Below are 13806 nucleotides of genomic sequence, written 5' to 3'. Positions count from 1 at the left end.
TATATTTATTAGGAGCTTGCAGTGGAGTGAAAAGCGCCTGGGGGCTTTGCTGTCACAGACGTGACTCCAAGCCAGACTCCACGGTCCAGAGGCTTTGTGGTCTTCTATGCGAGATCATGAGGGTGGGTGTCGTGTTGTGGGAGGGCCCTGCTGACTTTATTTGTTCCTCTACTGTTAGATCCATTTGTGCTCTCCTTCCTTAAGGAGATGGCTGCTATGCCTGCTTCTGCACTAAGGGACTCCAGCTCCCCGTCCAGGCGGGCTGGGGCTGCCCCCTCACCTTCTTCAGCAGGGCGACCATCCCCTTGCACCAGGTGGAGGAGTAGTGGACACGCTCCACCTTGAACATGCTGAGGATCTCGTCGATGGGTGTGGCCGAGTGGATCTCATACGGCCTCTGCAAGCAAAGGACAACAGGCAGAATCAGAGAGACAGCCAAGGGGAAGATACTGCTGCCGCGGGTAAAACTGTGTAATGACCAGGGGTGGTTCGCTGTTTCCCCTCAGGTGACAGTGGGTGTTCCTCTTTCACAGCTGAGCAGGTGGCCCGGACCCATGCGCCAACAGTGACCAGACTCATGAGGCAGTGCAGGAACCTCGCAGGTGAGTGCTCTGTCACGGCCATGGGAGGTTAAATGACTTGGCAAGGTCATACAGCTGGTAAATGGCAGAGGCGGGATCCACACCCAACAGCGGAACCCAGAGTCCCTGTTCCAGACCCAGGCCGGGGGATGGCGAGGTTGGCTCGTGGGCTGCACCAGCCTAGGAGTGGGCAGGGCTGAAATCACCAGGTCTGGGTCTGGTTGGCGGAGGGATGGCGTGAGGCTGGGTCCTTCAGCCTGCTCTTCCCACCTGCCATCCTTTCTTTCCCACAGTGAGGATGCATAAGACCTCTTCACCTCCATTTTCCCAGCTTGGTAGAGCATTAAAGCTCCTGACTGTTTTCTCAACATTGCTATGGGCAGTTTCCTGCTTCTAAGAACCTCTCAAAGCTCAGAAGGCTGTCTTGACCGTGGCCCCGGGGACACGGCTTGGAGAGTGTCTGAGCATCCCCTCTCTTCTCCGACACTCTCCCTCAGCCAAAGACCAGCTCTCTGAGCCTCTTCACCCTCTACCTGGCTTTGTGGTTTTCAGGTTTGCATCGCCATCAAATGACCCACGGCTGGAACAGGCAGGCAATCATCTGCCAAGCACACAGGGAGCAACAGCGAAACTGATCTTGGAGAAATTTGGAGGAATGAATCCATAGCGAATCCAGATGAACTTCATTGTCTGGTGTGGAATTCCTGCTGGGGGCTCCTTGAAGATGGGATTATATCATGCTTATCTCTGTGTTCTCAGGGCCCCAAACAGCGTCTGCATCCAGCAGGCTCCCAGAGCACAATGACAACGAGACAGATGAATCAGTCCATCTGTGCACATTGATGGAACTCTGACGTGGGTCAGACACCATATTGGGCTCACACGGTGCATAAGGCGCCGGTTCCAACCTCGTGGAATTTTGATTCTCTCAGGGCTGCTGCAAACAGGAGGTGCCAGACCAAGGAGGTGAGGGGAGCCTGAGTTCTGGGTGGACAACAGTTTCCTGGAATGAAGGAGCACTTTTATCCTCACCAAAGGGGCTCCCCTGGAGAAGATATCTGCCCACAGGGGTGTGCCGGTGCCTTCTGATGTATCCACCCAGAAGGGGGCCTTTTCCTGACTGGCTGCCTCCTCCCTCATCTGTTAATTGACTTGGGGACTCCCCCTTCTGCTGTATGAGCAAAACCAAAGCCTGTGGGCTCCCTAGACAGGCATATTAACTTGATTTTTTTTTTTTTGGTGAGGAAGATTGGCCCTGAGCTAACATCGGTTGCCAGTCTTCCTCCTTTTGCTTGAGGAAGATTTGCCCTGAACTAACGTTGGTGCCAATCTTCCTCTGTTTTGGTTTTGAGATGGCCCCGCAGTGCAGCCTGATGAGTGGTGTGCCATGTCCACGCCCAGGATCTGAACCTGCAAACCCCGAGCGGCCGAAGCAGAGTGTGCAAACTCAACTGCTACAACATTGGGCCGGCCCCTCTTGGAACATGTGTTTTAATGTAATGGGAAGTGGAGTATGGTTCCAGTAATGAGCATTTTAAAGTTTCCCCCGAAGCTGCTGCCCGCTTCTGCGTTGGCAGGACCCTCAGCACTTCCCCAGTCACCACCACCACCAGCACTAGAAAGAATGAGTGAGCATTTACTGAGAGCGCTTCTTATGTGACACAAAACCCACACACTCTTGATGAGTCAGCTACTATGAATGCGACCATTTCATAGGAGATGAACCAGAGGCACCACACCCCCGAGCTGGGAAGTGGTGGCAGTGAGCTCAGGCAGTGGGGACCCGGGGCTCGCCTCTGACCACTCCTGTCATGGGCTGAAGTGTGTCCCCCAAATTCACATGTTGAGGTCCTCATTCCCGGTCCCTCAGAATGTGACCTTACTTGGAGAGAGGGCGTCTACAGAGGACTCGAGTTAACAGGAGGTCATGAGGGTGCGCCCTGACCTCACTGGTGTCCTCATAGGAAGGGGGGACGAGGACACGGAGAGGCAGGCAGCAGGAAGGCATGTGAGGAGGCGCAGGTAGAAGACGGTCACCTACAAGCCAGGGGGGCGCTCCTGCCCTTGCAGCCCTAGAAGGAACCAACCCTGCCGACACCTTGATCTCGGGCTTCCCGCCTCCAGAATTGTGGGAGAACACGCTTCTGCTGTTGAAGGCCCCAGGCTGGGGTACTCTCTCAGGGCAGCCCGAGCAGATTAATGCCACACCCCTCACAGGCATCATTCAGACTCAAGGCGTCTGTTCTCCACTTTGTTCTGGCGCCCTCTGTAGACTGGGCCCCCCCTGGGAGCAGGACCCACCTGGGCCCTACTCCACTGAGCCCGCCATCTTGGAGGCAGCTGGGCGGTTAGAGGCTTCCAGTGTAGGACGTGCCCTGGGGAGGAAGCCATGGGGTGCGCTGGGGTGGAGGGGGTGCTTCCTTGGCGAGGCGTCACAGAGAAACCAGAGCTGGGGCCACCACCTGGAGACCCACCGGGGCTGAGACTTTGGTTTTGGACTATTCAGGATCTCTTTTTCCCATCTTTTTGCCTCTCAATGAACCATGCCCTTGCCCTTCAACCCCACCCACGCCCAGCCCTACCCAGAGGCTGGAGGTGGAAGGACCTTGGGAAATGCTGCAGTCTCACCTCCTCATATTACAGGTTGGGAAACTGGCTGGGGACGAAAAGCGACTCTCTCAACGTCCCACAGAGAGCCAGATTCTCATTCGCGGCTCTTTCCACACTGCCACCAGAGGCGCAAATCCAAGCGCCCAGTCGGAGAACCAGAGGACAACAGGTGCAAAGAGTGTTCTTATCATTTACATTGCATTTGCTACCTGCTCCTTGGGTACTTTTAAGGCCCTCTAAGTCCATCAGACTTCCCAGGGAGCCGCTCTCAATCCTTCTGTAATTCTCTCCACTTCTAGAGGGAAGCAGACCAATAAAAATAATGATGATAATAATGGTAGCTACGATAAGCTATGAGGCCAACACAGCCATTAAATACATTTAGAGATGAGTCTGGGACACTGTGACTGGCATAGCTTCTGCGCGTGTAGGCTCCGGGCTCAGCCTTCATCTGTTCGGGTGGTTGGAGGCAAACCCAGGTCCGCTGCAAGAATATTGATGAATCCAAAAGAATATTAAGATCACTGCTCCGTCTGCTTGTGGTAGAGAATTCTATTGATGCTTGGTTGTCACTCACTGGCTTTAGGATGTGTTGACTCAGAAAACCAAGTGGTATTTATAGGGTAAAGTAGTTCTAGGTACTGCTGGCGAGAGCGATTTTAGCAGCCGGGCCCTGGATACGCTCATGACGGACTGCGGACGTGTCTCTATTCCAGAAAACTCAGTTTATGAAAAATGTCAGTTTACCAAGAAATGGAGGAGAGAACTGCCGTAGACTTGTTATTTTAACTGCTAGAGCTGAGCTGGGCCCTGGGGACCATTGAATCCAATGTTTCTTTCCCAAAATCTTTCATTTTGGGAAATCAAAATCCCAAACCCGGAACAGATGGAAGCAAAGAAGAATTCCTCGGGCTACGTAAGCCTCTGAAGCTTGGAGAAACATTTTTTCCACAGCGGAACTGTTGTCACCTCTGCAGCGTCCCAGAGCTCCAGGAAACAGCCTGAAAACCACTGAGCAACCCAGCTCTTTCCCCTCCCTCTTGGAGACTCAGAACGGAGGAGAGCGAGGTCACAAAGTCATCTCCCCTCAGGTTACTGACTCCTGGTACAGTGCTCTCTCTGTTTGCTTTACCAAGAGATGTGAAGTCGGGGCTCAACCCAAGCACTGCCACTCTCTTTTCGTAAGGTTCACACACCAATATGTTCTTGGATTCTGCTGTTGAGTGCATCCACCCCGTGCACACCCACCCCGTGCACACCCACCCTGTGCACACTCACCCCGTGCACACCCACCCCGTGCACACCCACGAGTTCTTAGTTCTGCATCCAAACTCTAGGGGGAGCTCCATACACTCTCCTCTACTATTTGTCAGCCTCTCCGCGACCCCAGCATTCTCTGTCTACCCAAAGTCCAGGAGAAGTGCTGACTGGGGTCAAAGGTCAGGGAGGTGGTTGGGGGGAAGCAGAGAGGGGTCATAGTGGGGACTTTTAGGGCACTGTCCTGTGTCTGTATGGAGAGCCCACTCCAGGCAATGCAACGTGCCAACAGCCTGCCATTCAGGATCTCTTGGGGTCCTCTGGATTACTCTACGGCAGGGTTCTCAACTGGGGACAATCTGTACCCCTGGGGACATCTGGCAATGTTTGGAGCTATTTTGGTTGTCATCACTGGGTGGGGGACATTTCTGCTGGCATCTAGTGGGTAGAGGCCTGAGATGCAGCTAAACATCCCACAATGCACAGGACAGCCCCCAACACGAAGAATTACCCGGCCCCATACGTCCATAGTGCCGAGCTGAGGAGCCCCACGCTTTGGGCCTGCAACGACTCTTCCCCACATTTGACAGACAAGAAGTGGGCTCACCCCAGATCATTCAGACACTGCAGCGAAGCCAGGATTTGAGCCCAGAAATATATGATTCCAAAGGATACTCTTGCTTAACCACGGTACTGTCGCTGCTACTGCGTAAAGAGCAGCACCGCATAGCCTGCTGGGTAAAGCCAAGTGCCTCCGGCTGAGCCCAGGGTCTTTTATGGACTGTCTCCTGTCTGTCCTAACTAGTGGTCAGTCTAAAATGTTTGCCGTGTCAGCTTCAGCTTCCCTTCCCCGTCTGTGCTCACAATGTTCCCTCCAGCAATGCGTATATGACCGAGCTTAAGCGTCCCCTCCCCCAGAGATTCCTCCCTGCTCCTCTAAGGATAAGGCACAGCACTTCACCTGCGTCTCCCTGGCTGGGAGCATTGCCATGCGCGTATCTGTTTAACAATCAGCATGCCTCCTGTTTGCCAGATGCTGAGTGTGCTCTGCCCACGTTTCCTCGTGTAATCCCCACCCCCCAGAGCCTCAGACCCTCCCAGCTGTGTTAGAAGGGGCCAAGCTGCTCAGGGCAGCAGAGGCAGAGGCTGTGAGTGTCCTCCATCATACTCCCCATCTTACAAAGGGGAAGCCAGGGTTCCGATGAGTTAAGTGAGCTGGAATCCCAGGTGCACAGAGTGTGGCGGGGAACTCAGATCTCTGTTCACCAGGTCCTGGGCCCTCCTGCCGACCGGTCAGCAGCCAGGTGTGACCCAGCTCCCTCCCAGTGCTTGTCTCCAGTGTTGAAGGTGCTAAACTGGAAAGGATGCAGACCTGCTGGCTGGCTGGGCCCCCAGGGTAGGAATCACAGAGAAACCAGGGAAGGTGCTGTCATTTACCAAATGCCGACCATTTGTTGGTCACCTGCTGGGTAATTTGCATCATTGGAATCACTTAGTTCTCAAAGCAAACCTGTTGGGTAGATATTATTATTAATTTTTTTTCATTAACAGATGAAGATTCTGAGCACTCAGTCTGTTTATCAGCCTTGGTTAAGATCTCAGACGGAGCCCCTGGTGGAGCCAAGGTTTGAACCTGCGAACTCCTCTAAGATGCTCTTTCTCTGTTATGAGGAGGCAGCTTCTTTTGAGCAGGAGGAAAATCTTTCTAGCCTTTAAGGCTGTCAGGAAATGAAACAGGCTCTTCCTGGAGGCGAGGAGCTCCTTGGATGCTGAGGGAGATCAGTGCGCAGGTGGGTGATCACCTGTCAGGGACGCTGTCAGGGAGACTGGTGGGGGGACAATGGCTAGGTCCCTTCTCTGCGTCAGCGGATGGGAAACCTCCTTCTCACCCCTCTCCCACGGTGTTCTAACCGGGAGGGGGGGGGCCGGGGTACATTCACGGTCCCAGGATGACAGTGCGCTCAGACAGAACTATCCAGATGGCACTTTCTTGGGTCTTTTTCTTTCACTCGGCACGTCGGTGGGGATGAGAACTGAGATTCTGGTTTGGGCTCAGAGAGAAGTTGGGTGCAACTTACGTCCCTGGTCCAGGGTACAAGATCCGCCGAGGGTCACAGGATTCTCTGCTTGCCTTATAGAGCGTTTGGGAAAAGATGTCCGTTTTCTGCACGAGGACTAGAGTATTCCTGGGTCCCTGGCCAACAAACCATCAATACCATGGATTTCCCACCTTTCATTTCTAATGCTTCCAACTCTAAGATCTTAGCACACGTATTGGAAAGTTCCCATCACGACTTTCTTTCATCTTTTGGAGGTAAGGAGCTCTCTGGACTCTGAGGGAATCAAGGAAAATGTGGGTGATCATCTGCCAAGGATGGTGTCACTGACATGATGGAGGAATTTTGCGAGGAAGGGTAACTTCTAAATTTACATAGTCTGTGGATAAAGATGAGTGGTTTTCAGTATGGCTTTTTGGACTAAAAGTGCTTGTTTCCAGTATGAAGAACAGAGAATAAACCATTTGCATAAGCCCACTGTGCTTCAAGTCAGAGCTGAAGCCAGAGCAAGATGTTAGGGAGAAGGATTTACGCCAGCTCATCCCAGGCGTTCTCTCACTCACTTTGTCCCTATGCCAAGGGTCCCCTCCCACCATTTGCCTCCCCCTCTTCCACTGGAAGTGGCATTTGGGTCTCTAAGCAGAAAACGCAGACAAATTAAACACGAAACAGTTTATTTCTGAAGCAGCAAGAACCACTCCATCCTTGGGGCTTTTTGCCAGGTCATCATCTTTGACTGCTCCCACCTGTGAGGATGACGGAGCACAGACTTCTGTGGGCGCACGGCCAGTCCTGCTCAGGGTGACTGCTCGCCAGGGTCATTTGTGTGACAGATTAGGTAAGATAAACAGTGTGTGGCAGGTCCCTGTGTCCTCTGGTTCATACAAATGTCATAGACTCTCATGTTCCTCCTCTGAGCTTGTGTGTCAAGGAACCAGCAGACGACAAGGGAACTAACCAGGAGTAAGTAAGCCTGTGCGAGACGTTTTTCATTCAGTGCCCGAGAAAACGCACAAGTTCTTTTTTTTTTTTTTGCATTCTAAAATCACTATGTACTAGAATATGTTTTTGAGGAATTCAGGAGAAATAATTGAGATCAAGAGCAGACAATAGTTGCTTGAAGTACAGGGTGATAAATAATAATACTTATTTGCATTCACATAGCTTTGATGGTTTACACACTGCTCTCATCTTTCATTCATTTGCTCATTCATTCATTCATTCATTCATCCATCACCCATTATCATCATGCACTGGGGACCCCTGGCCCCAGGGAGCACTGTCTACTGGTCCGAATATGCGTGTATTCAAATAACCATGCAGCCAATGGGAGGAAGCGGCTCTCGCTGGCCCTGTGCCAGCGCCAGCACCGGAGCTCGGAAGGTGAGTGAGATGCAAACCACAAGCCCCCGTCCGCAGGCATATTAATCCCGCGATAACTTCAACCCCGGGGAATAGACTGAAAGGATGTCATTATCCCCATTGTGCAAGGGGAAACCGTGGTCCTGAAAGGTTAGGTGGCATCATTGTCAAACAGCAGAAAACATGCTTCAGAATTAGTTTGTCATAATTCTTTCTGCTAAAAAAAAAATGTTTTAGGTGCCAAAGAGCTCCATGAGTCACCTTCAGCTATTACATTTAAATGAAATGAAACTATGTACTGAATGCCCCATTTTTATAGGACACTGAGCTAGGTGTTTGGGGAAGACTGGAACCAAAAAAAAAAAAGGAAAAGAAGCCTGATCATACGCCTCAAGAGCTTCAGATCAAGCTGGAAAGTCAGGCACAGGTGCCCTGTGTTGCGGGTCGAGAGAGGACAGCGTTTGACCTCATGAGCCCAGGTGCTTTGGATGTTGACGCTGCCACTGGTCAGCTGCTGACCTCTGCACAAGACCTTGCCCTCGGGGCATCCATCTCCCTGTGAGCAGAATGAGGGGGCTGAAGCCCACGAATGCTCAGGGACCTCAGAGCTGACACACGAGCAATCAGGACTGAAACCCAGTGCTCCTCCCCAGAGCTCCTTCCCGCCACCACCCACCATCCCAGCGGCATGGCCAGCCGACTCCGCCCAAGCCTGCTGTGATCCGAGCCCACCCCTTGCACGGCCCCCCACCTTCACCACATAGGCGCATGTCTTACCCAGCCCCGCAGCAGCTCGTAGGCCGTGACACCCAGGGACCACCAGTCCACAGGGTATGAGTACCCGGGGCCTCCGTCCACATACACCTGGAACACTTCTGGAGCTGTCAAAGACAGAATGAAGAGAATGTCACCACGGGTCTCAGTTTACACTCACTGCCCCTTAGTGAGGGGATATGGGGACAGGGACGCAGCTTTTGGAGGGCAGAGCCAGCGCTCCGTCCTCTACGCCGCACGGTCCTGCTCTCTGTAAGCCTCGAGCCGGCTTGAGAACAGGTTGCAGTGTCACAGGAAACACTGGTGTGGTGCGACACCCGGGCAGAATACAAACGGGGTGCCCCAGGTGTGGGGGGAGGGTGGTCTGTTCGGGGAGAGCCAGGGAAAGTCCCCCCACCCCTAAGAAGGTGGACTCGGTGGGGCAGGAATCAGAGTCAGCATGGAGAAGGGGTGGAATAAAATCCAGGTTAGGATGAAGAGCCGGCGCCCTGAGGACCTTGATAAACGTCCTTGCTTCTGGCACCGACAGCGGGTCAGGCATCCGGCAACCAGATGCTCAGAGCCCTCTGTGCCTGGTCCTATCCTGGGAAGAAGTGTATTTTGGCATAGGAGGGGTCCGATATGAAACACCCAGAACAGGCAAATCCACAGAGACAGAAGACAGAGTGGGGGCTGCCAAGGGCAGGGGGAGGGGCGGATGAGGAACCAGTGCTCAGTGGGTGTCCCGGGGGCGATGGAAATGTTCTGGACTGGACGGGGTGGTGGTTACACAACACTGTGGGTGTACTGAATGCCATGGAATTGTTCACTTTAAAGCGGCTTATTTTATCTTATGTGAATTTCATCTCAATTGGAAAAAAAGGACAAGTGGAGGGTGGAGGCCCCGCTGTGGTGGACCCCTACTCTTCAGGGCACTGCCGCTGTCCTGAGGGACCCCGGCCCTGCTGCTCCCCACGGTGCTCGGTGGTGCGTTAATCTCCTTGCCTCACCCCGGCTCACCAGGCCAGGAGAGCACCCCAGGGCCTACCTGCTTATTTTGGCTTCCAGAAAAATTTTGTAAAATGTAGATTATTTCTAGCAAATTAACTTGCAGACATAATTCCATTTTACAGTCGTCAGAGCAGCCAAAGTCTGTTCCATGGAACCACAACACGCTGTGATTGAAGACATGGTGACTCAGTTTCAGACTGGCCTTCAGACGCATGGGAACGGGATGGGCTGGACTGAGGCCGGTGAGGGAGGGTGTGGACGCTGGATTCTGGGCTGTCGGGCTGGCAGCCTGACACTTGAATCTGAGCAGTGGCCAAATTCCAGCTGCCCTCTACTGATCCTCTCTATTTGCTTTGTATTTTAGAGCATACTGTCACCCACGAGTTCTCCTTTTCTCTTCACAACAGCCCTGGGGTCATGATACCAACTGACACATTTTACAAATGAGGTTCAGAGAGGTACAGCGGAGTGAAAGAAGTCACACAGCTGGGAAGTGCAAAGCTGAGATCTGTCTTATGCACCCGCTGAATCTCTGTGTGAAATAAGGTTCTTATCAACATTTCTTTAAATACAAAAGCATACTCAGTCTACACCGGGTGTCAATGTGATTGGGAATTTGAGGAAATGTCCCCCTTAGGTTATTTGAGTCTCACCGAGGAACAAACAGGGTGTGCTGGGAAACAGGAAGAAGGTCAGTGTGGCTGAGCCGAGTTTAACAAGTTACTTAACTTCTCTTTGCCTCAGTTTTGCAAAATGTGGATAATAGTAATGGTTTATTCACACGGTTGTTATGAGGCTTAAATAAGATGAGACATGTGAAGAGCCAACGCCTGGTCAGCCCTTAGTGAGTTCTACAGAAATACGAGGCGAGGTGCTCAGCCTCCCCACCGTCCACACGGTCACCCAGAAGCCCGGGGACCATCCAGATTCCATCCTCCTCAGCCTCACCACCTACGGGTCTCTAAACCTGCCGAGTTTTGCATTTTCACCATCTTTTTTTCTACTTTTTCCTATCCATCCAGATCAGCCTGACTTCAGAGGTGTGATCCTATCTGTTCACTAAGCATCCCGCGAGCAAATCTCTGATTTCCCAGTACACGCCGGCACTGAGCTGTGCTACTCTGCACCCCTCCTGGATGCCCCCATGAGCCCGACACTGAGCTCCAACCTAGAGGGACGTCCATCCCTGCCCCGGCATCTGTGCTCCTGTCCTTCCTCCTTTGGTGCTGAGGGCTGCGGGAGAAAAGGAGCCACGTCGTGCTGTCTGTGCGTTCCCAGGGCCGTCACAGCTGCTGGCCCAGCCCAGGTGCTCACACAGCGCAGGAGGCAGGGGTGCGCCCACGAGTGCTGGAAGGGCTGCGTGTGCCCAGGCGCTCCCCGTAAATCCTTGTCGTGCTCGGCAGCCCCGAGCCCATTCGGAATTCAGGGCAGAAGCAGCAGCTGGCCGATTCTGTCCTGGCTGTCATGACCAAGCAAGTGACAAATGTCTGCAGCCTGTGACCGTGCTCCCAGAGAAGGTGACATTCTCTCCTCCCCTGCACGCTTGAGGCTGACATTAAAATATTACCAACATTTATGTCATAATCCATATGCCACCAAAATGACTGCTTTGGTGGCCCAGAATCAGAGTGCTTAGAAGTGACAGCATCCGGGGCCCTCCCAGTGGCGCAGAGAAGTTCGCACGTTCTGCTTCGGCGGCCTGGGCTTCACTGGTTCGGATCCCGGGTGCGGACATGGCACGGCTTGACAAGCCATGCTGTGGTAGGCGTCCCACATATAAAGCAGAGGAAGATGGGCACGATGTTAGCCCAGGGCCAGTCTTCCTCAGCAAAAAGAGGAGGATTGGCAGTAGTTGGCTCAGGGCTAATCTTCCTCAAAAAAAAAAAAAAAAAAGTAACACCACCCTACAGGTTTAAAGGTGGAAGGACAGGCAGGAGACATACACCTGCCACCAACATTCCACACACGGATGAGTGAATAGTAGGCGGTAACCGGTTCTCAGGTGCTTCGGTAAGGACCGTATGCAAGCAGCCTCTCAGTCCTCCCAACCAGCCAGTGCGACAAGGGCTAGCATGGCCACTCTGCAACCAGAAGGAGGGGCGCGAAGGGGTATGGTGGGTGAATAATGCCCCCTCAAAAGATATGTCCAGACACTAACCCCTGGACCTGTGAACAGGCCTCACTCGGAAGTAGGGTCTCTGCAGATGGAATCAAGGGTCTCAAGATAAAGTCACCTCAAGATGAAATTTAGGGCCTGCCCTAAATCCAGGGACCGAAGTCCTCATGAGAGAAAGGAGAGGGAGGCTGGAGACACGGAGGGGGCAGAGACTGCAGCGATGCAGCCGCGAGCCCAGGGATGCCTGGAGTCACCAGGAGGGGGGAGGGGCAGGAAGGACCCTGCCCCAGCGCCTTCCGAGGGAGCTCGGCCCTGCGGACCCTGTGATATTGAACTTCTGGCCTCCAGGACTGTGAGAGAACGCATTTGTATTGTTTCAAGTCGCCACGTTTGTGTCGTCTGTTGTGCAGCCCCAGGGGAGCAGGGAGGAAGTTGCTCCAGACCGTCCAGCGGTGGGGCAGAACTGGAGTCAGCCGTTCTCGCTGGGCTGACTCCCAAGTCTTTGCTCCTTTACTGAGGAGACTGCCAACCCAAGGACTGGTCCTTCCTTCCTTCCCTCCCAGGGCCCGGCGCTCAGCCAAGTACACAGTAGGCACTTAATAAATGCATGTCCATTGGCTCTGTCACACGTGACACCACAGAGCTGGTCCAGCTCCTTGCTTGTCTGCCTCAGAAGTAGAGACGGTTCATGGCCTCTCGGAGTGTCAGCACGGCAGTGGTGAAGGGTCCCTTGGAAACCAGCTTGTCATTGTCCCCTCTGCGTCAGAACTGGCCACTGGGCTTGAGCGGCAAGAGTGGCTTGCCTCGGCCACGCACCCATCAACTCTGGGGCCAAGTCTGGAACTCCTGGTCCTGGCTGGCAGGTTCCAGGGGTTCCCATTCTTGGCGCAGTTCAACTCAGCCGCCAAGGCCGGATGCGTCTGCCCACCTATAGCTCTTGTGCTCCCTTCCTCCTCTTCGCTGACATGCGGCCCGTCCTCACATCCCCATCTTTCTCCCTGTCACCTGCTTCCCAACCAGCCCTCTGGCCTCCGGAGTCGCCCTCACCAGTGTGTCCTTCTTGCTCTGACGAAGGAGCTAGCTTACTGATATGCGACTCAGACCACGCAGTGCCCTGCTGAAAGCTGTCCTCTCACCATGGCTGTTTCACAGCCTGTTCCCGGGAATGCCACCCGCTCTGTGTGAGGCTGTTGATTCTGGAGGAGGAAGGATTCTGAGGTCAATCATGTCTGGGAAATGACGAGGTTCAACCACATGCTTTCCTGCAGGACTTCTCAGAGCCGTTAATGTGCTAATGAACTTTCCTGACTCTCGAAGGGGCCTGACTCAATAGCAAGCATGGCCTGGAAATTTATTTGACTTGATCGTGGAATTTTTGTGATTTTTCGGTGGAATCCTACAGGCAGGTACCAGGGCTGGAAACCTGTGTGCCCTAGAGGGGGAGTCCAAATGGTGTCGTCTGGCCCTCAGCCCTTGAGCACCTGCCTGTAGGTCTCCCAGGCTGACCTGTGCCCCCGGGCTTGCCCACGGCCACCGTGGGCTCCAGAAGCTCATGCTGCTTGCTGTTTCTAGAACACCCTGTCTGTCTCTTGCTCTCTCCTCTAATTCATGGGGCTCTCTCACAAAAGGTGTGGCTCCAGAGTTCTCTCGTCCAGGGAGCTAGACACTCTGCACGGCTCTTTACATGTGTCAAATACTCCTCAAAATACAGCTCTGCTATTACTGTTTTCTTATCGTCCCCCACCCTCCAGGGCTTCCTCTTCGCCCCACCTTCCCCAGTCATCTCTTGGTCACAATAGTCCTGCCTCCTGCTGCGTTTCTGCTTACTGGTCTGCTTTTTGCTAGAGTCTGAGCTCCCTGCGGGCCCCGTGACTTGCCTGGCATGAAGAAGACATGTGGGAAAGGTTTGTTGATTGACTAAATAAATGAACGATCATCATAAAAACAGCAAACACTTACACGGCCTTTGCTGTGTGCCAAGCACTGTTCTAAGCTCTTAACACACTGCTAATAAAGATAGCTAATCTTTATGGAGCATCTGCCGTGGACCAACAAACCC

General features: G+C 53.3%; 1 protein-coding gene across 1 annotated transcript in view; it reads right to left on the bottom strand.

Annotated features, from left to right (window-relative positions):
* Positions 1 to 13806, bottom strand: part of STK32B (serine/threonine kinase 32B) — a 337485-nt gene that overhangs the window by 29085 nt on the left and 294594 nt on the right. The window contains exons 7-8 of the mRNA XM_070613278.1: positions 8645 to 8748; positions 281 to 397 (exon numbers count right to left, since the gene is read on the bottom strand). Coding sequence (XP_070469379.1) covers positions 281 to 397; positions 8645 to 8748 — 221 coding nt within the window. The remainder of the gene's footprint in view (positions 1 to 280; positions 398 to 8644; positions 8749 to 13806) is intronic.

The sequence above is a fragment of the Equus przewalskii genome, chromosome 3 (genome assembly GCF_037783145.1).
Source record: "Equus przewalskii isolate Varuska chromosome 3, EquPr2, whole genome shotgun sequence".
Lineage (NCBI taxonomy): Eukaryota > Metazoa > Chordata > Mammalia > Perissodactyla > Equidae > Equus > Equus przewalskii.
Note: the sequence above shows the minus strand (reverse complement) of the source record. Positions and strands in the feature narration are given on the sequence as shown.